Below are 26,700 nucleotides of genomic sequence, written 5' to 3' on the forward strand. Positions count from 1 at the left end.
CAAATCCAACTATTCTTTATTTGCACTAAGGCATTTTCAGAATCTCATGCTGAGACCAGCTATTCGCCTGCACTAAGAAAGAGTTCTCACTGACAGTGAGAAAGGGTTCTCACTGATGAGGATGCTCTGTTCTAGACTTCTCATTTCTGATTTCTTTGGGGTGTTGTAGTTAAGCAGCACACTTTGGAACGATTGGTGGTATGGGAATGGATGCCCCTTTGAGGTCCCTTCCAACAGTTCTGTGATAAGTTCTTAGGGTTCCAAATTGTACATGAGATTCCCAATTTTGTGACCACGTCACATTTTCTACTGCAATAACTGGATTACCTGGTTTTCATGGCATGGTCCCTGGCAGTACTCAGTCAAACTTTCCAGTGTCTGGTTGATCAATGCTACATTTTTCTCATTAATGTACAGCCCAAGCAGTCCAAGTCCTCCAGTTGTGCTTCCACAGATGCAGTCCAGAAACTGCAGAGTCTCACACACTAAGTTGTAATTTGTCTTGTTGTTTTGACAACGCAGGAAATTCTATAGATGAATATGAAATAATGGAGAGGGGAAAGTTCAGTTTCATTTTTGAACATTGATGCTGGTCAAAAGAAATCAAAATGTGCTATTTTTTTGCAACAGATTCCCACAGTTTTCCATTCACACATCACTTTCTAAAAGCAATAATGAACATGATCTCAGTGTGATCTAAGCCTCTCAACATACCCATAGATAAATATTTAGGGCTTTTGACTTTTGTAATGTTTTGCAAGTGCCTATAGGTCAATTACACTCATTTCACTCTCCTCAAAACTTTCCTTTTAGTTAGTTGCCTTTGATCTATAAAGAGCAACAAGTTTTCATTCCACCCACTCAAAGTTCCTGCAGATTACAGCTAGTTAGAAATTCCCTCTTTGAGCTTAATTCTTTTATTTTTCCCTCATGCTTGCTAAGTATCTTTGTTCCTAAGTCAGCATCTGGGGCAAGCATTTTTGGACACGTGCCAAGGCTCACTGCCAACCCCAGAGGCTTGTTCTTCTACTATTCTGCCCCTTATGAAATCTTGTCACATGTCTGCCTATGACATGGAGAGACAGATGAAATTACGCTGGTATCTGGGATAGGGGAAGATAAGACAAGCAAGCTTGAAGATGGAAAGAGAGATCAGACATCTTTATGCTATTCACTTATCCCCTTCCAGCAGTGGAAGTCTGAGGGCAATGTTTCTTGCCCATTGCTTTAGCTGCCATTTAATGCCCTGTTGGTAACTGGAAAGCATTTGATCCTGGATGAGCGGGATAACTGGGTGTGCAACAATGAGATCCTGATTTAGTCCACCACATCTAAGGGAGGCATTCACTATATTTGGGTTATATTCAACAGTGTCTTGTTCATGGAGGGCTCTCTGATAAAAGGGGAAACTCCCATGAATGGAAGCAGAGAGCTGGCTGGTTTTTTGGCTGACCGCACCCTTCAGTCTTTAGCCACCACCACTCCGCCCAAAAAATCTGTTCCAGAGGGTTAGAAAAACCATCCAGAAAAGCATGAGATGGGTGTGTGAGGGTATATTTTTTAAAATTGCCTTCTTTCCTGTTCCATGCACTGAAGCCTCTACTGAATCAAGCCTTCGGTGAATGTAGGAACACATCTGGCTACAACCCATCATCACCAGCAGCCTAAATTTGATGAGGGTCTATTAGGATCCCACTTCCCTTGCTAGGTATTCTATCAGTCACTCACTTTTGAGTGCATGCACCTGGTTTTGTGTACCTGCCTCCCTGCCTGAGTCTTGTCACTGGGGTGGACCCCAGGTGGTTAAGAATGTGGCCACCAGGATACTGGCCAGGGAAGGCTGCAAGGAAGAACACAGTGCCACTTCTGGAGCGATTTCATGCTCCTCATTTTAAGGAGCTGTTTTTTATCTTTGTGATTTTAACTGATTTGGGTCCAGGGTGTCTTTAAAATCTCCTGCTTCGTATGAATCCATTCATAGTGTTTTAGGCTTGAAACTATAAATGACCCAGCTCATGCCTGTGAGATTTGTTTGAGATGCTTTGCTTATAGCTTTTGGCAATGGAAAATATGTCCTGGGCCATCTCAGCATTGCATGTTTCAAAGTAGTCTCGAAGACTGTGGAGCTTCAAAGAAAACATATTGTCAGGTTTTCAGTTCATTGGTTAGACCTGGAACCTTTAACAAACCTAATGCAGAACAAACAGCCCATCTATTGTTAAGCACTGTGAAATTATCACAATCAAAACTGGGCCACACAGATAAAACAGTGCTGTAGACAGACCTATCTTCTTGGATCAAAGTAAACCGCACCGAATCAAGATGATCAGGGATAATCTTTAGAGGGAAGCTACATGAATCAACCCTCTTCATGGATCACTGCCTTGTTGTGGTGAAGGGGCTTGAATAACGAGCTATGCCATGCAGGGCCACCCAAGATGGACAGGTCACAGCCAAGAGTTGTGATCCACCTGGAGAAGGAACTGGCAAACCACTCCAGTATTTTGCCAAGAAAACTCCATGGACATAAAAAAAAGAAGAAGCTTTGAGAAGAAAGTCAAGAGTTTCCAAGGCATGCTGTGGTTCATGGGGTCAGGGAGAGTCGAACACGACTAAGACGACTAAACAACAACAACATGAATCAACATCTCCCCATGCTTCCTCGCCTCTAGCAGGTTTCCACTCAGGAAGGGACAGTTTTGATATCACATGGGCTTCAGTTCCAAGCTACCACACTCCATCAGAGAAACACTTTGCTCCTCAATGAGCTGGCAACAACATGTCTTGGGAAGGAACTGCTGTTCATTTAGGGGTAAAGTATGCCCTCAGCTCAAGTGAGATGTCTGCTTTTCTACTGAGAGGATGGCAGAAAACCTATTTTTGTAGAGCTGAGCCTGAGGATGCTGCATAGCCTACCTGCAGGTCCCGGTTGTGGTTTTCACACAGCAGCTGCAAAAACCGCAAGATGGGCTGCATTATTGTGATAACAGGACTCATCTCCAGTTCGTCTTTGTTTTTGTCTGCTGCAGACTGTGCGCCATCTGCAGCTGAATAATGGTCGTCGGGATCAGCTTCCCTCCTGTAAGTGTTGTATGCCTTCCTTGTAGCAGCAGAGGCTTCAACCAACTGATCTCGCACCTCCTCTGTTATTTGGGTCATGGGTTCTCTCAAAGCTACAGAACACAGAGACAAAGGTCCATTAGCAACAACAACCAAGCAGACTCAATTCAACATTTTCCAGCATGTTGACACATCTACCTTTGTAGTAAGTCTTATCCAAATTAATGCCGCAAGTTTTACTGAGACAGCCTGATTTGGTTTATACTACCACACAAGACACAGCAATATCCTTTCTGTAAATGTGAAGGCTGTTCCCTAAAGAATAGATAAGCATCCACCATTACAGTACAGGAATCAAATGAGATTTAGAGCAAAAAAAGATTTGAGAAGTTTTATGGGGAAGCTCCAAAGTTCAATTTTTGGAATCTCCATGTAGTGCTGGGACATACTGTGTATACAATACTGAGCTAGATGGACTTTGGTCTGTGTCCCTATGATCCTGTCATACTCATGTCCATGCTATTCCCCCTGCCCAACCCTGAATGCTTGCATGTGGTGCCTAAGTACATGCTGCAGGGTCACTGATAATGCAAATAGGTTCTTCAGATATTGCAAACGAGACACTAGCAGCAGGGCGTTCTAACGAGTATAGAATTTTCAGTAGTGAGGGTAAATCCTGATTAAATAGGAGGTAATGCAAGAATATGTGCTGGCATTTTGATGCCAACTGACACCAACAAAACTCATATATGAGGGGCACAAACCCCACAACAGAACACCTGGCCGTAGGCATGTAAAGTGCCACTAGGAAGCAACCTTTTCTGTTTCTTCCAGTGTCATGTTATTGACAATAAACAGTATGTACTGATGCATCAGACATGTTCGTTATAATGCTTCCAAAGGAAAAGAGACGTTTGAGAGTGCAAGTGCCCATCTCAATCCCTCTCTTATTACAAACGGAGAATATGGGACGTCTGTTTTTAGCTACAGAATCCTAGACCTATTGCACGCAGAGCAGAGTGTTAAAAACAAGGATTAAGCAACATGTCAAGCTACTCAAGCTGGCTGGCCCATTAATGCTAAAAATACCTGTCACCACTACAGCAACTGCCACATCCCAAATGGATGGAGGAGGAAAGCAGTGCCATGGTAGGGCTGAATTTTTAACTTCCATGTTGTGGACCAGAACCTCTGGATCAATAAAAGACTTCACTGAAGGGTTTGATTTTCATATCCTTCTTTAAGGAACACTGGAGAATTACCTCTTTTCCTGGCTGGTACATCTCTGTCCGAGTCATCATCTTTCTTTTTATTTCCTAAATCACTGGTGTTAACTGTGACTGTAGCCTTGATCTCTTGCTGAGCCACTTTCATGCGGTCGTAAAAAACTTTGAAGAATTTTTCCGACTTTTTATCTTCCGTTAGTCGGCAGAAGAATGAGTGCTACAGAAACAAGAGAGATGCAGAACACCTTAAATGGTAAAACCCAGTATCAATGGCACATAGATACCATATAGTGAACCCCACAGTCACTGACTGAGCTTCTGTCAATGAAATAAAGCAAGTGAAGGCCCCAGAACCAAATGCAGCTCTTAAAGAGTATCAAAATGCTCCCAACTGCAATATTCAGGGCAAGAAATGAGGGGATAAATGTTATGGAAATGGGTATTATTTGGAATATGCTTTGTAAGGGAGGTTTGGCCACCACCTTTACCTCTCCTCAAAGTAATCCTCCTGTGAAACCAGCTGCCGGGCCCAGGGTCGTATGCTTATAATTGCTGGTGAAAGGGAGATATTCGAATCATGGAATACCTAGAAAACACTAGAATACCTAGATCCTTCAAAGGATGTGAAATGTAAGTTTGGCTACAAAAGATTGCATTTTTAGTCACTTCTCAATACATCTGGGATTAGGGGATAGCACTTCTGGGCAGAGGGATTTTTTGTTTGTTTGTTTAGCACTTACCTTATAGAATTTGCCGGTTTGATATGATATACTACATATGATGCTTTCAGAAGGGACAGGGAATACTCTTTAAACCTGGCATGAATGCTGCTGATGCATGGGAAAGACTATTCTCTAGTCATAGTCAGACCTAACGTTAGTGTTTCACTTACATTTAGTGTTCATATCATTTCGATGTGGAGAAGTCAAATAAAGCACCATTTTCCCCAAAACTGTGTGGAATACAGATCAAAGACTGTGTGCATGGAGGAAGCTAGAGCAAGCAGCCAGGGACTACATCTGACAGCTATCTGATGAAACCAATATGCTGTTACGTAAATCAGGAACAAAGCTTAAAGCATGACTGCAGGATGAACTTGTAAGTGGGTCACCTTATGCGGGGTATTATGAAATTAGTTAGCATTCTGCAGTGGCTCATGTTGCAACAGCTTCTCCTACAGCAGACTGACACAAAGTCAGATTTATTGGAAAAGCAAATCGAAAAGAGGAAAAGAAGAGGAGGATGGCAATACATCCTCTGAGATGCAGAGAACACAAGGCTGTCCCCTGCACGGTGCCCTTTAATCACTCTCCAGAGAAATTGTGTGGCAAGGTGACTTTGAAATATGGGTAACATCATTTCCCCTTACTTTATGGAAGTATAGGCAGATAAGGCAGCTGTCACAAATACTATGTGAAGCTTTGGAAGAAGAGATTTTTGATACTAAGGACAAACAATTTATTGACTTGTTCTGCATGTGCACAGACTTCCCTGGGAATGCTGGACTGGGTGAATCTTAAGTGTGTGATTAGAAAGTCAATTCTCATATTCTTTGCACCAAAGGAGCAAAAGGGAGAGGATGCTGCAGCCATCTTCCTAAGACACATGGTCCTTTCCTGACATGCACCAATTAATTTCCAAAAATGCAGGGTAAAATGCTTAAGCTTGCCTGGAAGCCATACAGTCTTCTAGCCAAGCCAGAAGTTTCTCCCGGACCCCAGATACATACATGATAAAGGGAGGATAAAGTAATGGAAGAACTCTGCACATGTTCAGAGGTACTTTCAGATACTCTGCAGCTGAGTCAAGTTAAGCTCCTATACTATCAGTAAGCCTCTATCAATGCAAGCACAGGCAGGCAGTAGTTTAAAGAAGCTGCCTTAAAACTGGTCCACAAATCTAATTCTAATTAGATAGACAGCAAATAAATTATATTAAATAATTACTAGACAAGAAGAAATGTAAAACCTGATTAGGCTACCTACTTTATTACAAAGAATTCAAGGAGTGGAGCAACATAACAGGGTGCATTATGCAGCTGCAAAACAGAGAATCTAACTGCTAGTAAAAAGAGCTGCGTACACAACCAGCCTCAAAAGTATAATGAACATGTGTTTAAAATGTCCTGGACATTTCCAAGAAGAAGACCTTCCTCAAACAAGGCAGCTGGGTATAAATACTGAGCAAACATGAACCACAGCAAACTGCATGCTATTAATTTTATTTGCTCAGAGATTATGGCTCCTTTGTCCTTATTTGGATGTTGATTTGTTTCCAGTATGCTGAATCTGGGTGGCTAGATAAAGATTTTGAAATATGTCTCCAACATTTCATGGATGAAAATAGAGACATTCTTATTTTTAACCCTAAAATTTGTAACTAATTTCATACAAAATATTAAAACACTTATGTGCTTCCCTTCCATTACACGGTGGTCACATATTATGTATTATTTCTGTAGCTGTGTTAACTTATTCTGGCTTCTAAATCTATACCAGCATGGTCAATAAACTGACCATAACAATTTTAAAACAAAAAGATCGAAATGTTTAATCCCATAATGGATCTGGGTTAACTTGTTAGAGAACTACAACTCAAAACACAACTAGCAACCACCTACTTTCTGGGGAAAAAAATGTATTTTATTTATTAAATTTATATACTGCCCTTCATCCAAAGATCTCAGGGTGGTTCACAGAATAAAATACAAGATAAAATACAAGTAAACAATTAAACCAAAACAAAGGTGAAATTGTTTAATTTAAAACAATGGCTAGTAGACTATGTTTTATTTATTACTTATTTATTGCATTTATGTTCCACCTTTTTTTTCCAAGGAGCTCAAGGTGGAGTGCATGGTTTGTTCAGTTCCAAGAAAACTTTTTTTTATGAGGCAGAACATCAGTTTGACTGTATTCTGCCTGAAATCTTTAATCAGATGCTTTCTTTTGAATTGTCTTGAGCTAGCTTGCAGTAACTGGTTAACTACATCTAGATGAAAAAATAAAACACTGCGATAACAATATATAATTCATACTGTATGCATCCGAAAAAACTGCTTCAGTTTGGAATTTGTATCCCATTAAAATTTGTGGAAAATGCACTACTAAGACTAAGTGAAGTTATTTAAAGTGACTGAACAAATATTAGAAACTGCAACACATCGGTTCTGGAAATGACAGTTTATAGCCTTGCACACAGTAAGATCACAAGTCATTCTAGTGTTTCATGTCAGATTTTATCTGCCGAAAGAATATCGCCTTTTAGGAAACAGTGAAAGCTGTGCTGTATTTCACATACTATTGGCAGCTATATCTTTTCTCAGATTTAAATATTGTTTCATTGCATTTCACACACAAAACTGTATATCCTATAGGGCACTTGTGCTTACAGCTCACATTGGATGAAGATTGTCCTAAAGTAGCAAATTCCACCCGGGTTAATTCCTTCACGCTGTATGCTAAGAGGCAATGTTGTGCTATTTTCTAGGCGTCAACAAGAACCAAAAGTTTGAAGCACCTTTGTCCTGTGAAGTGACTAAGAAACATGAGAATGGGCCTTTCTTGTGGTGGCTCCTTGCTTATGGAATGCTCTTCCCAGGGAAGCTCACCTGGCACCTTTGTAACATATCTTTAGGTGCCAGGCAAAAACATTCTTCTCCTCTCAGGCCTGTGGCTAATTATGCAGTCCATTACCTTTTAAACTGTATTGTTTTTGATTGTTACTATGCTATGTATTTTTGTGTTTTTGTAAACTGCCCTGTGATCCTGAGATGAAGGATGGTATGTAACAACAACAACAACAACAACAACAACAACAACAACAACAACAACTTGAAGGTAACCTTTTCTGGTTCTGGGATATTGAGGGGAGCACTAAGGTTGTACCTCTTGCCAGACTTAGGGTTTTCAATGTTTTCTTTAGCTATCCCCCAATAAAGAGTTATGAGCTAATGTAATCATATCTTCCTTCTATATATAGAAGGGAGATCAACTGTCCAATCTTGTCCATGCATGAAAGGTCTGAGTACAGTCACCTCTATTCCTTTATTTTTCTAAAGAAGTACTGAACCATGGCATCAAACAAGTGGTTGTTTTTGCTTGCTTGCTTTTTAAAGGTCGCTAAACATCCCACTGTTATCTTGCCAGTTATTAATTAGGGTTGTCTCAGAAAAACTGTCGACAGGCAAAACTCTGGGAAACCCCTTGTAAGAAACCCCTGTGAATTTCCCCAAGGCCTCAGCAGCAGCAGCAGCAGCAGCCACAGCAGCCGCCGCCTTTTCCAATTCCAACTTGTTGAAAGTGCTTTCTAGGCTTTTTGCTGAGGTCACATATTCAGCCCACCTGCTGTTCTTTGTCACCTCACACTCACTTATGCCTACATTACTACTGCCTCTCCTCCTTTTCCTCTTATTAACAAGGTCCTGACATGTCTCAACAGTGGGAAATCACAACTTCCCCATGTTTCCCTAAAGGCACTGTTTGGAGCCTCACATTTACTTCCTTTTATCTTGTTTCTGGTGCTGCATGAACCCTTCTACTTCCGACTGGTAAGTTCACCCTGGAACTTACTTGCCTTTTCCCTTCCTTCCTTCCTTCCTTCCTTCCTTCTTTCTTTCTTTCTTTTTAGAAAAAAAGAAGAAAACGTATGAAAGAAAACTGTACAGTCCCATATGCCAGTGGTGATGGGGGATAACACTTGGGAGAACGAGTCAATGCCAGACATATGGCAAAGCCTGCTGCCATTGAGTCTGCCTTTTGGAGGAACCGCTGATAATCAGATGCTATTTTGTTTCACAACCAAATCATTTGCCATGAAACAAGAACTATCACATGATGTGCAGAGGTCATGAGGCATGCTTCACAAACGATGGGCATCAGTAACTATACATGCAGCCTAAGCACACTTTCATTTCTAAACTGAATGTCTTTCTTCTGGTAGGACATTTGAGATAATGATTGTGACTGATTGCCACAGAATTTCAGAAAAGTCATAGTAATTCACATATTTGAATTCTTGCCTTTCATAGCTTTTCTCCCACCCTCCCCACTCCTGATGCCCTCCAGATGTTTTGGACTACAATTCCCATAATCCCCATCCAGCACATTAGGACTGTTGGAAATTGTAGTCCAAAGCATTTGCATGGCACCATTTTGAGGAAGGCTGCTCTGCACTCCATTTAACCAAGCAAACCTTCCTATAGACTTGTGTCTTTCCTAGTGTGCTATATATTTCATTTTTCATGCTTTTCCAGACTCAACCATCCTAGCTGCACTTTTTGGTCTAACTCAGAATATCTAAAATAATAATAATAATAATGGGGGTGGGGAGGATATAACTGCTTGTTCCTTGATCCTTTTCTCGTTATTTGCTCACTTTATCACCCCTATTCTGCTTTGCATAACTGCCACAAGTGCACTTCTCATTATTAAATAGCATCCTGTTGCAGCTTATGACTTGAACATTTCCTCGGTATCTGCTAATGCAAGCCATCTCCTGCTTCACCTTTATATCTTCCTATTCCTCCTCATATTTCATCAATTCCCCCATCTGGCCATTCACCACTGTCCTGTTATTTACAATGCAAAGAAGCACAGTGTAATGGAACTCATTCACATTAATTAATCCTCTTATCTAGGTCCATCAAACTGCTGCTGTTGCTAAATAATAAACATTGGTGTCCAGTTATAAGTCAAGGGTTGCATCTTAGTTGGCTGAAGCCACAAATCTGCCCTTTCAAGATTCAGGGAAGTATTGAATAGCAGATCATATGCCTTGCTGATTGATGTCTTCATTCCAAAGCACACTAGAGAACCGTAGTTTAAAAGGTGGACACTCAGCCTGGACCTCTCTTTGCCGCTGCAGGTTTGCTGAACTGGTAAAGCATATTCAACTGTTCAGGGGCCAAACTTTTTTTATATTAAAAAAAACCTCCAACATTTCAGATGCAATGGACTAGTTAAAGGTAGCTTAAGGATTACTCTTGCATATACGTGGCGTATCAGGTTTTGCTCAGATCTTGAAGCGTGTGCATTTGCCATACACATGGGGAACATTATCATCCCAGTTAGCTGTTAACTAGGTCTGCCCTGCAGTTACAGCTATTTATACTGTAACACACACACACACACACACACACAGAGGAAACAGGAAAATTTGGATCAGGTGGTGTGGTTTTTGCTTTGACTTGATAATTAGAGGTTTGCTACTGCATAGACTTTGCTTGTTGCAAGCTCATGTTGTAAGAGCAGTAGGATTTATCCACATTCCTTCATAAAGAGAACAGTAATGTGATTACAGAAACATTCATTAGGAATATTTCATGCATAGGGTTTCTCACGCTTGGTCATATGCATTTCCCTCCCCTCAAAATAAAAATAAAAAATGTCTTTCATGGTATTTTGCCCTTGAATAACTTACATAGAACATGCAATATGAATAAATACTTTTCACATACCCCCTAAGCATCCATAGGCTCTGCGCCCACAGGCACAAAACCATACATAGGGAGGTAGAGGACAACAGGGACTATGGAAGCAATCCTGCTTCTCTCCTGTACAGTCACTGTACTGTATATGCTTTTAGATTCAAGACAAATCAATGAAATGGGACCTTAGGTTCCCATTAAATTTTGAAGAAAATGCGCAGAGACAAATCATAAGAGGATCTGAAAAAGGATTAGCTTGGATAAAGGGTTTCTGTAAGGGGATGGGCATAACCTGGTCACATTAATCACTGCTAAGACCCTTTGGACATACATAAAACTTGTTTATCAAGATATGGGAGTCAGCCCTTTATGCTTTCCCTAAGATAAGTAAACCTTCATTGATAACTGTCAAATATTAAATTCTATTTTCAAAGCCAACACGGCACATCAAAGATGCACTTTTCTTGGCCTGAAACCATTTGCTGGCCAATGGTTTCTTAATATATACTTAATAATTGTTAAATTCCCTTGCTCTTCTTCAAGTATCCCCAAAAAAGCAAGAAATGTTCTGGTGGCAGTCATCCTTCTCAGCCTAAAAAGGAAGCTCATTGGGGATTTCTGCTTTGTCCCTTAAGAGTTAATATAAGCTTACAATCTGGTTTTAAAATAACCAGAGAGTGTCATGGGGACATCACGTAGTCAGAGTATGAAGTTCTAATATGAATCAAACGCACAGTTCGGTTGTATTCCTGATGCTTCCCAAAAGGCCAATCATCAGAACTGGATGCATGACATTTTAACAAGAAACCTGATTAAGCAGACACTTTCAAAGGGACAAAATTGTTTAAGGATAGGCTTGGGTTGCTACTTGTCTTCCTTTCCAAGCAATAAAAGGGATGTCGGATGGGGCCATCTGTGACATTTTATTCCTGAAAAAGGTATTTCATTTGATGGTTCCTCAATAGGCACACCTAAAATCCTGATTGTCTCCAATTTAAAGGAGGCAGTTAACCAAACAGGAGAGATGGGGGGGGGGGGGGGGGAGGAAAGGACAAAAGGACTCTGAGACCTTAAAGCAACTGATTGGAGGCTGAATGTGTACACTTTACAGTTCTGCTTCTGTTATGAGGATTAAACATTTAATAGAATGCAGCAGATGATTCTGGTTATGTGCAAGTTGTGGGGCTACCATTTCAATACTGCTTCAAAAAACAAAAACAAAAAACGGAGCCTCTGTGTTCATACATTTAAACACAGCTCCACACAAACACATACCCACACAAGTACATGAGCCTTTAAACCACGCAGCACTATCAATACAAGGCAGCACACATCCTACTTCCTTCCTGAATGAGGGAGTTTTATGTAGGTGTGAGAAACAAGGATGTTTTACAGGCTCCTGGAAGTGAGGAACCCTCAAAAAAACGGGTGGGGGGTGGGGGGGAGAAAGTGAAAGAGAGGGGAATTATAGAAAAACCATAGCAACTAGTCAGTCCATCTTCCCACACCACCCACCAGCCACCAGCTTCATTTGCTGACGCACTTAAAAAAAAAAAAACCCAGCAGAAAAACTCAAGCTGTCTCTACCAGCCTGGGAAGGTGAGCAAGCCTTGAGAGCTCATTAAATTCCCTCCTCAGCTTCTCTTGTATGCCTGCAGCTAGTGAACAAGTAGGATATAAATAGAAGTTATATAACATCTTTGTTGATTCCTGTGCTTACCAAAAAGTAGCATGACCTTGTTTTCAATAGCCTGCCTCTGCCTGCTTGTCAGGGACTTTAATCTTGTTAGGGATCATCTGAAAAGTCTGAATAAATGTTATATAGACTTTGCAGATAAAACAGGAATATCTGGGCCTTCATGTGTGACTGTAAACACACTACCTTCGGTATATGCCTTGGTTACAGATGAGAACCACCTAGTGTTCAAACGAGCGGAGATAAGACAATATTATCACTACAGCAGCAACGTTACCAAACTTTCAGAATGTGATTTCTAAGACACAGTACTGCATATAGAGGCATCTCTAGAATGGAGATACCATTTCAGAGGAAGAGTGTGTGACTTCTCTAGGGAAAAAGAAGTTAGCTGACGGACTTTCAAGTGAAGGCACACACTCAGATAAAAAAGACCTAATAAAATAGACCAATGTGCATTAAAAAGAAAAAGAACACACATACATTGTGCACAACGATGCAGCTCCATACACCCAAATGTTAGCAATGGTAGATAAGAGACAGTTAGCGTTTGTAGCAGCCCGCTCTGCCAGCACCCAAAAAAATCTCTTTGGGGATCAAAGTGCAAACATGGAATGGATTGTCACACAAAGGCAGTGTCAAACAATAAAGAGTTTTTGCTTTTGTGAAATCTGGGGCAGCCACATAAGAAGAGCCTATTATGCTATTTCCAAGAGATATTTTTAAAAAACCATGTAATTAAGATGGGAGCTGGCTATGACAGCATTTGTGAATAATATGCTAGTATTTTAATGCTCTCCAAAGTAAGGATGAGTTCAAACTTGTGCATGCTGTGAAGTACAACACCGTGCAAAATGAAGAAAACTGCTGGAGCTATGTTGATCACATCAGCTCAAAATACTGCAGATTCAGCTACAAGTCTTCAAATTATATTAAGGGGGAAATCCTATAGCAAGATCTGCTGGGATCAGCGGCTTCAAGATGCAGCAGATCCTCTGGGTTCTGCCAACATTAAGTCTCTAACTCCAGCTCAGCCAAAGATACACTGCTGGAACTTGCTCATCATAGCTCAGAGTTCAGGTAAGGTTGGTGTGATTCCCCCCAAAAGGGGTGTTCCAGGGCTGTGGTCAGGGTGTGACTAGAAGAGGACGATGTAAGCTGGATCCTAAACCTAGTCAATTTGATCACATGGCCTGGCAACCCGGCACAGAACACTCTTTTCACCAGTGTTAGATCGAGCAGTTGCTTGTCTACATTTTTACTACTAAAGAGAATGTTTGTGAGACTTTCTGCCCAAGGTGCTGAAATAACTTGGTCAACTTTTTGTCTCATGAACCTTGATTGGGATGCAGGGTTGCGGGGGGCGGGGGGAGATGGAGAAAGGGGCTGTTCTAACTCAGGGACCAAAATGTCTTGCATAAACCCTTGTACACAGAGAGAAATATACAGACATGACAGGAGATGTTGCAATATTTGCATGCCGAGACCACTTAAGATATTCGGATGGCTCAGAGTTTGGGGCATAGATGCGAAAAACCCAGCCACTAAGGAAACTGCAGTCTTATGCAAATCAATATTGCTGAACATAGCCTAACTAGCAGAGTACAATCTATTTGATAAAGTTTCAAAATTCAGCATTTTTTTTTTAAAAAAAATCCTGCTGTATGAGGTTGTTGTTTTTTTTAAAGGGAACAGTTTATCAAAATTATGTTTGTCTAGAAATCTTTAGTAAGTTTTACACAATCAGTACTAACTCCCTCATGCTGCATTTTCAGGATTCCCCAGACCTGCATAGGAAGCTGCGGCTGAGAAAACCCTGTTAGATTTTTCCTTTGAGTACTAAATCTGGCTCTATTCTCATCTGCCACACCAGTATGGCTACCTCCCCAAATCCTCCAGCAGTGAACCTAGAGCAAAGAGTGGAAAGCAAAGTTATTGTAATTCAATATCAGCAGATTGACTTGAGCATGATGGATCCCACCTCTTTAAAATGCACTGGGCTCACTGACTTTCATGTTAAACCCACAAAGCTTATCAAAAGGAGTACACAAGCACTTTTCCTACCTGTATAATAGTGTTTCCACCTTCCAAAAGGGCAATAGCCAGAAGGATGCTTTCATGAAAAACTCTGTCACTGGTGGCATTCATGATGAGATCTATGACCAGATTGGATGCACCTTCCTTATCCAGGTGACACTGGACTTCTGACAAACTCATTTCACCTCGGTTTGCTGGGCTGGAACCAGACCCACCTCCTACAGAAAGGTAAGTCACACAGGTTGAGCAAAATGAAGCCTCTTATGAACCCAGCTTAATTATTTCTATCTGAAAACATTGGTCACTCACCTATAAAAACGAATGAATTGAAGTGTAACTGTGAACATATTCCATTTATTCACAGCTTTATTAACCATTAAAGTGTGAACAACATGCTTGCCTCTTAATAATACAAGCAGATGATGCTGTCATTAAGACTGATTGATTTATGTAAAGAGCATTCATACTCTCCTGCTCCTCAACAAACCCGCGGCAGCTAACAGACGTTAAAACAGTCAGTTAACAGTACAGCAACAAACAATAAATGCAATTAAATAGCCATGACAAACAAAATCAACAGAGAATAAGAAGAAAAATACAACCACCATAAAAAAAAAAACCTTTCCAAAAACAGAGCAACTGTTTTGTGGCCCAAAAACCTATCTTAAAGGGGGGGAGCCATATAAAGGACATTAAAGGAGACAAACAATACATTTTATTTCTCTAATTACTTTCAGTTGTGAAAAAGTCACATGAATTCTTATATAAAATAAAATCACATAGGGGCTACTTCTAACATGTAATCTTGGTCTGGAGTAGGAACATAGGAAGCTGACTGATACTGAATCAGACCATCATTGGTCCATGTAGCTCAGTACTGTGAAGCTGTTCTCAACCTGTGGGTCCCCAGATGTTGTTGGACTACAACTCTCATAATCCCTGACCACTGGCTAGGAATGATGGGAGCTGTAGTCCAACAACATCTGGGGACCCACAGGTTGAGAATCACTAGTCTACACGGTTTGGCAGCGGCTCTCCTGGGTTTCAGGCAGGAATTCTCCAGTCCTATCTGGAGTCGCTGAGGAGTGAACCTGGGGCCCTCTGCATACAAAGCTCTGCCTCTGAGCTACAGCTTCTCAATACCAGGAGATTCCAAGTAAACATCGGGGGAAACTTTCTGACAGTGGATCCGTATAGATTTTTTGTATTTTAATGGGATTTTTTTTGTTCACTGCCCTGTGAACCTTTGGATTGAAGGGCAGGATATAAATTTAACTGATCATCATTATCATCCATGTGTCAGAAATCTCTTTAAAATAGCAAGGGCTTGGACCCAACAGCAAGTCATGTAAGGTTTGTGGAAAAGGCACCATCTTGTTAACAGTAGGCCATCAAGCCACCTCTGTTTCGAAAGCAGTACTAAGTCCTTCAAAATGCAAATAAAGGTTTTTTAAAAAAACAAACAAACAAACAAAACCCGTGTGAAATATGACGAAAGACCACATGTTGGGAATGGACTTCTACATACAGATTTTGGGAACTGGCAAGAAATTGGACCTAGATATATATATATATATGTCAGGGGTTCAGGGAGAGAGGCGCAGAGGAGGGAGGAGACCGAGAGTGAGGGAGAAGGATTCCAGCCTGACGAGGAAGAGGACGACAATGACCCGAGATGGTCCATGAGTCCGTCCAGTGAATCGGAGGATTCCCAAAAGGGAGCCCCCCTGGTCAAGCCAAGGGGAGCCCAAGGGGGAAGCAGTCAGGAGCAGGGGAACGTAGGGGGAACCGCCAGTGGGAGTTGGAGATCGAGACCTGCTTCTCCACCGGAACGGAGTGAAGAGGGTGGAGTTACCAGTGTGTCGGGAGGAACAGAACAAGGAGCAGAGGGGGGAAGGAGATCGGGGCAAGACGTCCTGCCGGAAAGGGGCGGAAAGCAGTACCGGGAGCAGTGTGGCTGTTGAAAGGAAGGTCAGGAGCAACGTACGCGCGCCAAGTTCAAATGTGGAGGCGCGCGGAAGTGGGGAGAGCTCTGGGGAGGAGCCTGGTGCTAAAGCACGAAGGAGGGGGCAGCAGGCAGGAGAAGACTCAGCCTCTGGGGAGTCCCGGAAAGAGGGAACACAGGGGGGCAGGAAGACCCTGCGGAAAAGGAAGGAGAGGAAAAGGTGGAGCAGCACAAGCCTCTTAAATTGGTGCAGGGGAGGGACGGACTCAGAGGGGACTTCTAACATCTAAGGGTAACAGATGTGGAGCCACGGAGTTTGGATGTAATGACGACAATGATCTTCAATAAAACCTTTTGTATATAACTTGGACTGGACTTTGGTCTCTTGTGAGCTGGGACCCAGGGTGGCTCTGACAGTAAGTCCCCTCCAAAGAACGCAAAAATTTTTTTTTGCAAAGCTCACGAACGGTGACAGCCATGAGTGCGGAGGAGCAGTTGACAGCTCTGCGAACTACAGTTTCCGAACTCACTGCTGCAGTCCTTGCGTCTCAGAAGAAGCATGACGAAATGGAGAAGCGCTGCCAGGACCTGCAAACCAGGTGGGAACGTGCAAGCAGGGAAGGGTTCCCAGGGTCCAGATCAGAAGGGATTGGACTTGGACGGAGGGGGGGCAGCCTAGTCACCCACTTCGAAGGGAACCTGAAGCACTACCCCAGTTTCAGAGCAGACGTTTTGTATGCATTGCACTTGCTTCGTCATGACTTTAAAGATGAGGAGGAGAAAGTGGGGTTTATTGTTTCTCACTTGCATGGGCCGGCCAGAGACTGGTTGCGCAATTTGTGGCGTGAAGATGGCCCTGCCCGCCGCGATGCAGATGAATTCATTAAAGCAATGGATGCCTGCTTCCAGTCAACTGTAGATGTGGATCTTGCACGCAGGGAAATTTTTGGATTGCGGCAAGGCAAAGCCACTGTGCGTCAGTACCATTCCAGATTTTTTGCTTTACTGACTGCGCTAAGCTGGGAGAAGGATTGTGCACCTGTGAGGGATTTGTTCTGGGAGGGGCTCAGCGGTCCCATTAAGGATGAACTTGCCAGGGGAGACAGACCCCGGACCCTGGAGGAGCTTGTGCAGAGGGCTTTGGCGATTGGGATAAGGCACGAGGGACGTCCTTGGCACACTGAGGAAGAACGTCAGGTGCGTCCACCAGCGAGGACGTCTTCTTTCATCCCCAGGGAGTTCCGTCAGTCACATCCTTCGCCACTGGGAAGGAAGGGGGAGGAGCCCATGGAACTTGGTGGTGCTAAGGCTCAAGCAACAGCCAGAGCCCCAGCTTCCGGTGCAGTAAAGGCACAGCCTCCTAGAGGGACCAGGAAGTGTTACATTTGCGACAGTGCACAGCACATGGCGAAAGAGTGTCCCCAGAGGCTGCAGAAACACACTGCAGCTTTAGCAACTGTTGCAGCAGAAATGATGCAAGCAGAGCAACCTCAGGGAAACGACAGTGCCTGGCTGGAAGCAGAGCTGCTGGGGCTCAGCCAGGCGAATCTGTAGAGCAGTCCCCAGCGCTTTTGCAACGCACAGACCCTTTACCACCCAAGCCAGCGGTGCAGCTCACTGCAACACTTCAGTTGCCGAATGGAACCACCCTGGAAGTCCCCATCACGATTGATTCTGGGAGCAACGCAGACTTTGTGGGGACGCACTTTGTCAAGCAGCATCGCATAGCGCTTCTGCCAGCGACAACACCTCTGAACGTAGTCACGGTGGATGGCAGGAAATTGCTAGGAGGACAAGTTGTGCAACAGACGCCTCCCATGGTGATGAGGATTGGAAATCATCGAGAAGTCATCAGCTTCAATGTCACCCGCCTTTCAGACACGCCTATAGTATTAGGCATGAGTTGGCTGGAGAGACACAGTCCTGCTGTAGCGTGGTACTAACGGCAGATCACCTTTTGCTCATCGTACTGTGCTCAACATTGCATCCAGTCCAGCCAGGAGGAGGGAGCTGAGCAGCAGTTGCAACTTGGCTTGGTGCAGGCAGTACCCCGCAAGTACGAGGGGTTCCTGGAGGTTTTCTGCGAGAAGGAAGCTGACCAGTTGCCGCCCCACAGGCCTTATGATTGTGCCATCGACCTGGTGCCAGGGGCGCAGTTGCCGACTGCAAAGCTGTATTCCATGTCTGAGGACGAGATGCAAGAACTCAGGGAGTTCATAGAGCACAATTTGAAGCGCGGATTCATCCGAGAATCGAAAGCGGTGGGGGGCAGTCCTGTTTTCTTTGTAAAGAAAAAGGACACGCCCCAAAAAAGACTCATTGTGGACTATCGATTCATAAACAGTAAGACCAAACCCAAGGCCTTCCCCATGCCCAAGATAGATGATCTCCTGGCAACCGTAAGGAAGGGGAAGATCTTCACCAAATTGGATCTGCGTGGAGCGTATAACCTCATACGCATCCGGGAGGGCGATGAGTGGAAGACGGCCATGTTCACGCCTCTGGGCACGTACGAATACAGAGTGATGCCATTTGGTCTCCAAAATGGATCTCACGTCTTTCAAGCATTTATGCATCACGTGCTAGCGGGACTTCTCTACAAGAAATGCGTGTGTTTCCTCGACGACATCCTGATCTTTTCGGAAACGGAGGAGGCCCATGAGAAGGACGTAAAGGAAGTCCTGCAGAGACTACGGGAGAACAAGCTCTACGCCAAGTTAGAGAAGTGCCAGTTTGATGTGACGGACGTGGATTTCCTAGGCTACAAGCTGTCCGACAAGGGGCTGGCCATGGACAGCGCCAAGGTCCGCGCGGTGTTGGACTGGAAGAGCCCTCGCAATCGGAAGGAAGTCCAAAGATTCATCGGCTTCGCCAACTTCTACCGCAAATTCATCAGAGGTTTTGCAAAGGAGACGGCAGCGATCACGGACACTCTCAGTTCCAAGAAAAAGAGGTTCGTGTGGACGGAACAGGCGGAGCGCTCTTTTCAGAAGCTTAAAAGCCTTTTCGCCTCCGAGGAGCAGCTGCTGCACGTGAATCCAGGCAAGCCCATACGAGTAGAGACCGACGCGTCAGACAGAGCGGTTGGAGCCGTACTCCTGCAAGAAGATCCACATGGAAACTGGAGACCCGGTGCCTTTTACTCCAGAAAGCTCAGCAAAGCGGAGCAAAACTACACCATATGGGACAGGGAGCTGTTAGCCATTCACGCAGCGTTCAAAGCGTGGCGACATTTCCTCATTGGAGCCAAGCACACAGTGCAGGTCCGCACGGATCACAAGAATTTAGAGTATTGGCGCACGGCGAAACTCCAGAGCCAAAGACACATGCGCTGGGCAGAGTTCTTCGCGGATTTCGACTTCAGGATAGAGTACGTCCCAGGGGACTCCAACGTTATAGCCGATGCGCTCTCCAGGAAACCGCAATATCTTGAGGAAGCGGCGCCAATAGCAGCCAGGCACATTTTTGCACCGCAGGCGTGGGCGTGCGCTGCCATCGCTGTCGACCTGGACGCAGTGCGACGCGCGTTGCAGGTAGATCAGTTTGCACAATCCAAAATAGAGGAGCTGCGTAGGGGTTCGCTGAGAGACGATGAGTTCCAGTTACGCGACGGACTGTTAACTCACAAGGGTGCCCTCTACGTGCCGAGCGACGAGCTCCGAGCAAAGGTTCTGCAGCAGTTGCACGACGCTCCCAGTGCGGGCCATTTCGGCAGGGAGAAGACAATAGAACTGGTGGCCAGGGACTTTTGGTGGCCCCAGATGCGAGGAGAAGTAGCGGAGTACGTCGCCAGATGTGACACTTGTCAGAGGTCCAAGCCAGTACACCAGAAGCCGGCGGGCTTGCTGGAACCACTGGAAACACCACAGCAACCGTGGGAGAGGGTGGCGCTGGACTTCGTCACTGACCTGCCCAGTTCCAGAGGCAAGACGGCGGTACTGGTGGTGGTGGACTTGTTCACCAAGATGGCGCACTTCATTCCCTGCGCGAAGGTGGCGACGGCGGAACAGACCGCCAAGCTCTTCATCGACCACGTGTTCCGGGCGCATGGGCTGCCGCGGGCCATCCTGTCCGACAGGGGGCGCCAGTTTATTTCCAATTTTTGGCAGAAGCTCCTAGGTATCCTGCGCGTCAAGATCAACCTAGCGTCGGCAAGACATCCACAAACCAACGGCCAGGCCGAGAGGGTCAACGCGATCATGCAGCAGTACCTGAGATGTTATGCAAATCAGCGACCCACAGCTTGGGTGGACTACCTACCGATGGCGGAGTTTGCCTACAACAACACGAAGCATGCGTCGACGGGGGTGACGCCGTTCTTCGCGAACAATGGACGTCATCCCAGGACCTTCCCGGGGTTCGTAGCACCAAGAGAGGGGGAGCCGCAAGAGGCCGACCAGTTCGCTGCAGAACTACAAGAGGTGCACGAGGAGCTGCGGAGACATTTGGAGCTAGCCAAACAAGCATATAAGGTGCAGGCAGACAAAGGCAGAAGAGTGGGAGAGGACATCCAGGTGGGGGACTGGGTGTGGTTAGCGGCCCAGGCGATGCCAACCAAGTCGTTGGCCAAGAAGAAGCTAGGGCACAGGCAGCTAGGACCATACCAGGTGGAGGCTAAGATCAACCCCGTGGCTTTTCGACTGGCCCTCCCCGAAGGTTCCAGAGTCCACCCGGTTTTTCATAGGTCGGTGCTCACTCCCTACAAGGCCCCGCACAGGTTTCAGGAGTCTGAAACAGTACCGCAGCCACGCACAGAGTCACCTAGGAGGGAGGGATCGCCTAGGGTCGAACCACTCAACGAGGTCACAGAGATCCTGGACTCGAGATGGGGGGAAGAGGGAATAGAATACTTTCTAGTCAGAGAGGGTGCACCAGTCAGTGCCAGTGGGTGGGTGCCGGACTACGCTTTAGACGAACCTCTTTTAAAGGACGAGTTCCATGCCCTTTTCCCACATAGACCCATGCCAGCCGAGTACTTCGATGACTGGCTCTTTACCCCCACATGTTCAGGCAGCACTTTCCACGGCTTTTCTTCAGCCGAGGAAAGAACGCCGAACTCAAACTCGCCCAGGGGATCGTGTTCGGGGGTGGACACAGAGCCCTCTTATTGGTGGGATGAGCAACCAGAGGAAGCCTGGCGCAAGAAATGGCTGAAGGGGCCTTGGCCGGCAGCACCAGACGAAGTAGCAATGGAAGAGGGAACTGCGAACATTTTGGGTGAAGAACCCGAATTCGAACACACGTACACTGAGCTGCCAGCAGAGGTCATGGACGTAGCCGAACTGTATCCTGCATCTACCTCCGAGGAGCTGCAGTTCCCACAACCCGCACCCGATGGGGGGGAGGGGGGAAGGGGGGGCTTCGAGGGGGGGATGGATGTCAGGGGTTCAGGGAGAGAGGCGCAGAGGAGGGAGGAGACCGAGAGTGAGGGAGAAGGATTCCAGCCTGACGAGGAAGAGGACGACAATGACCCGAGATGGTCCATGAGTCCGTCCAGTGAATCGGAGGATTCCCAAAAGGGAGCCCCCCTGGTCAAGCCAAGGGGAGCCCAAGGGGGAAGCAGTCAGGAGCAGGGGAACGTAGGGGGAACCGCCAGTGGGAGTTGGAGATCGAGACCTGCTTCTCCACCGGAACGGAGTGAAGAGGGTGGAGTTACCAGTGTGTCGGGAGGAACAGAACAAGGAGCAGAGGGGGGAAGGAGATCGGGGCAAGACGTCCTGCCGGAAGGGGCGGAAAGCAGTACCGGGAGCAGTGTGGCTGTTGAAAGGAAGGTCAGGAGCAACGTACGCGCGCCAAGTTCAAATGTGGAGGCGCGCGGAAGTGGGGAGAGCTCTGGGGAGGAGCCTGGTGCTAAAGCACGAAGGAGGGGGCAGCAGGCAGGAGAAGACTCAGCCTCTGGGGAGTCCCGGAAAGAGGGAACACAGGGGGGCAGGAAGACCCTGCGGAAAAGGAAGGAGAGGAAAAGGTGGAGCAGCACAAGCCTCTTAAATTGGTGCAGGGGAGGGACGGACTCAGAGGGGACTTCTAACATCTAAGGGTAACAGATGTGGAGCCACGGAGTTTGGATGTAATGACGACAATGATCTTCAATAAAACCTTTTGTATATAACTTGGACTGGACTTTGGTCTCTTGTGAGCTGGGACCCAGGGTGGCTCTGACAATATATAATTGAAAAGTCTAGAAATGGAAGGATGGAGAAGGCAATTAGTGGATTCATTTTCAACTTTTTAAGGAACTGCAGTAATTCTCTTCTGTAAATGACAATGTGAAAAAAACACCTGCTGACAACCTGCCAAAGCTATTAAATAAGTGATTTGTTATTCAGAGACAGAACGTTCAACATGGCAGGCTAGAGTCACACAAAATTCATAATTAGCACAGCGAACATCCTACCTCCTCCCCCAGCTTTGCCAGGACCTCCAGGAGACAATGGGCCATTGCCAAAGCTGGTCAGGCTCTCTCTTCTTCCTGTGCTTCTGACGTTGCCATAGTAACGGTTGACCAAAACCTGTCTGAGTGCCTCACCCTTAATTCAAACAAGATATTAAATTAAAGAACAACAACATGTAGACAAATTATGAGTGTAGCAGGGTTGCAGGACTCAACAGGACTAGCAAAAGTTATTTTTAGTACAATTATACAGCAAGACGACAACAGCAATGGGGCTGAGAAAAAGAGAGAATGTTATTAAGGGATTAAAATATTATAATAATTAAAAAACACTGTTGCCAGATATATACTCCTTCACTTAAAAAATCTGTCTCCATAAGTTGAGATAAATATTATGAAATAGTAACAAGAAGATGCTATTTCCAGAATTTATCCTGACCTTTTCTAACTAATACCAGTTATTATTTATTCATTAAGTGTTATGAAAGCATATTTTGAAAGGCAACATTCTTCTTTAATTTCAGACTTGATACAAATTTATTCACTACTATGTAACAAGTGTCACTACCTACAAAGTATTTTGAATATGATCACTACACTTAGAATAAAGCTATTGTGGTTCAGGTTATCCCTGATTTGTTACATTCATAGATTTTAAGGCCTATTACCTCTTTAAATCAGACAGCTAGTCCCCCTACTAGAAACACACTCTATGAGCACTGACCTCTTAGTCACCAAGATGTAAGGCCCCACATGGTGGGTAGGATATCTAGGTTATTTGAACAGATACATCACACAACAGGAGATAGAACCTATAGCCCCCTTCATCTACTCCCACACGCCTCACAACACTGGAAACAGTCACTAATTTATCTGCCAGCAAATTATGGGAATAAGTGGCTGTGAACCTTCACTGTAGACTGGATGACTTTAGATAGTAAAATTCTCACTAACTGTCCAAGAAAACAAAAGGTGATATGCTGAAAACAAAAAGATGCCCAACTCTGCAAAGAATGAATCCAATACCTGATCTAGGTATGGTCTTTGTATCTCAGCCTTTTTTGTTCATGATGGTTTAGAGAGGAGTGCAGATGTTCATATACAGCAGGGACATCCAACTCCCAAGAGACTGTGATCTACTCACAGAATGAAAAACTGGCAATGACCTTTTTTTAGGGAGGGAGGTCGGAATTGTCAACCTTTTTCTTAGGGGTCGGGGCAGCAACAAAAATAGATAGACAAGAAGTCATCCCGCCGGCAGAAACTTCGTCTTCCGCTTTTGAAATCATGCACGGATAAAGGAAAGAGGTATGACGCAAGGCCAAATGCGAAAATGAGCCCAGGGTCAACTAATAACAACCAGGGGTTGACCTGTCGATCGCGGTCGACCTGTTGGACATCCCTGATATACAGGATCTGTGCTTTCCTGATACAGATTACAGCAATGGGCCTCTACATGGGGCCTGACCTTGGAAAAGGTTTGGAGGCTACAGCTGCGGCAGAATCCAGTGGTTCAGTTTCTGAGCACAGTGACTAAAGGACAACACATCATTCCAGTTCAGAGAGCACTGCACTAATCTGTACCCAATTCAAGGTACAGATACTTGTGTGGTGATTTGGCGGGCCTACCATATGCTCCAACCACTAGGTGCCAGTCAGGAGGAGAGGCCTTTCTCTCACTACAGCTGCCAGTATGAACACAAGAGAGGACTTTCCCCATGACAGTGTCCCCTTCTCTGAAACTCACCTCCTGGGGAAATCTGGCACGCCCTTCCCTGGCTTTCTTGGGGGGCGGGTAGGGATATTCTGCTCTTTAACTTGTTTGTCCCCACCTCCTTGCCTAAATGAACCATTGGTGCTGCCACACATACATAATTGGCACTTTTAGCTCCTCTCCAGTGAGTTGTTGTAGGGCTGGGTGAAGATTTGAGAAGCCGAAAGTCACAACAGATCAGTAATAGGCATTGTACATTAGTTGCCCTTTGATGAACCACCTTGAGAGCTCTCCAGATGTTTGCAAAACATTATTTGCAGCCCATTTCAAGATAATTCATGTAATGAAGTGTGTGTTTTTTAAATAAAATTATCCCTCTTAAGCACTCCCTCATAGCAAGAGATATCCTGCACTTGGGACTTGTTCAATGAAGCATATTTAAATGGTATCATTGGCTTTGGGACTTCCTAGTACTTTTCCCATCCACAAACCTGGATGGATTAAGCCCAGAGAGACCCACATCTGCTTCTGAAAGTGACAATGCTCATCATAATGGAGTGACCGTAAGCTTTTAAGTAGGCACTAGATGGCTCCCAGACTGGCAGCTCTCCGTGTTAGTAATCATTGTTCTTCACTCAACTGAATCCACCTGTGAAAAACTAATGAAGCAAAAGGATATATTTAATAAGTAGAATTGAAAAGGAAATGACCCGTTTAGTTTGAATGCTTCCTTACTCTTTACTTTCAGGAGAAATGCACCGTAAGCTGCAGATTCCGTAAGTTGCTCTCCCTAGATAGCCTTAAGCAACTAGTTATGGAAATGTCCTTATCCGTTACACTAGCATTCGTTTGACAGCTGCAACTAGGTGGTTCATGCTTTTAACATACCTCCATGTTAAAGGTAAACGGGTTATAAACTGGCTAGAAAAATCCTGACATAGGGCAGTTCGTCAGAATCTAAAAACAACCGGGTTTCTACTGGAGACAGAAAAACAATAATTTTCTATAAACAGAATGAACTTCATGGCTTAAATATTTTCATATTTTTCCATCTAGTAGAAAATAGATGCACTGGCCTTTTGGCCACCTTTAGAACAAACACAAAAGTCCAACTTATACACTTACTTACCTGACTAGGATCATTGTTCTGTGGTGGAGGAAACTGGCTTATTCAGATTCAGATCATTGGTCCACCTGGCTCATTACTGTCTGCCAGGGACTGAACCTGGAGCCTTTTGCATGCAAAGCATGTGCTCTGTCGCTGAGGTACAACAGTGCCTCATAGACATGGTAAGGAGAAGAACACAATCCATTCCTTCCACCATGGAACAATGATATGTGACACAGTGAGTGAGCCAGTCCAGAGACTCAAATGTATTTTAAGCATCTCATTTTTAATGAGACCAAACTCCACCTTTCTCACTAGAGTTATTTCTGCCACACAAAAAACACATTGTGGAACATGTTCCACCAAAATATTCTGTTAATAGTACCCACTATCTGCATTTTCCAGAAACAACTAAATATATTTTTGTTCTGTCAGGCTTTCCTAGCTACAGAAACATCTATTTTGTATGGTTTCTGTCTTGTTTTAAATGTATTTTTTGTGCTTTAACTGCTTTTAATAATTTTTAGTGCAAATTGCCTTTAGATGGTTATTTAGGAGATTATTAATAAATCAATTATATTTAGTGGCGGTGGCGGTGGCGGCGGCGGCGGTGGTGGTGGTGGTGGAGGAGGAGGAGGAGGAGGAGGAAGGAGGAGGAAGAAGAAGAAGAAGAGAAGAAGTTCAGCATCACAATGAAGCATTAATGACAATACAGACCTCACAAAAACCCAATTCAAACAATCATGGGGTGAGTTAATTAGAAGGAGACAACAAAATCTGCATAGCTGTCTATGTTGACATCAATCCTGCACAGTTTGCATGGCTGGAAGCAAAGCACATACAACAGACCCAGGCAAGTTTAATAGGCATCCAATTATATTGTATTTCCTCCCCCTAGGAGAAAATTGATTTATGTTAATGAAGTGCTAGAGCTGAGTTTTATATTCTTATTTCTACAATATTTACTACCAGTTGCCATTAACAACTGACCCACAGAAGTCTTTCTCAGTTCCTGTAGGGCCCCCTCCATCTGTCTTGGCTGAAGTTCAGGTTGCAGTATGCGGTTTTTGTTCAGGGTACACGCAGCACCCACAAT

The 26,700-nt window shown here is 44.5% G+C and overlaps 1 protein-coding gene across 8 annotated transcripts in view; it reads right to left on the reverse strand.

Annotated features, from left to right (window-relative positions):
• Nucleotides 1–26,700, reverse strand: part of ITPR1 (inositol 1,4,5-trisphosphate receptor type 1) — a 224,352-nt gene that overhangs the window by 56,695 nt on the left and 140,957 nt on the right. For all 8 annotated transcript variants that reach the window (XM_079957524.1, XM_079957519.1, XM_079957521.1 and 5 more), the window contains 5 exons: nucleotides 22,786–22,918; nucleotides 14,474–14,664; nucleotides 4,323–4,503; nucleotides 2,917–3,173; nucleotides 328–528 (listed from right to left, as the gene is read on the reverse strand). In XM_079957524.1, coding sequence (XP_079813650.1) covers nucleotides 328–528; nucleotides 2,917–3,173; nucleotides 4,323–4,503; nucleotides 14,474–14,664; nucleotides 22,786–22,918 — 963 coding nt within the window. The remainder of the gene's footprint in view (nucleotides 1–327; nucleotides 529–2,916; nucleotides 3,174–4,322; nucleotides 4,504–14,473; nucleotides 14,665–22,785; nucleotides 22,919–26,700) is intronic.

Source organism: Podarcis cretensis (assembly GCF_951804945.1).
Source record: "Podarcis cretensis genome assembly, chromosome: 2".
Taxonomy (NCBI): domain Eukaryota; kingdom Metazoa; phylum Chordata; class Lepidosauria; order Squamata; family Lacertidae; genus Podarcis; species Podarcis cretensis.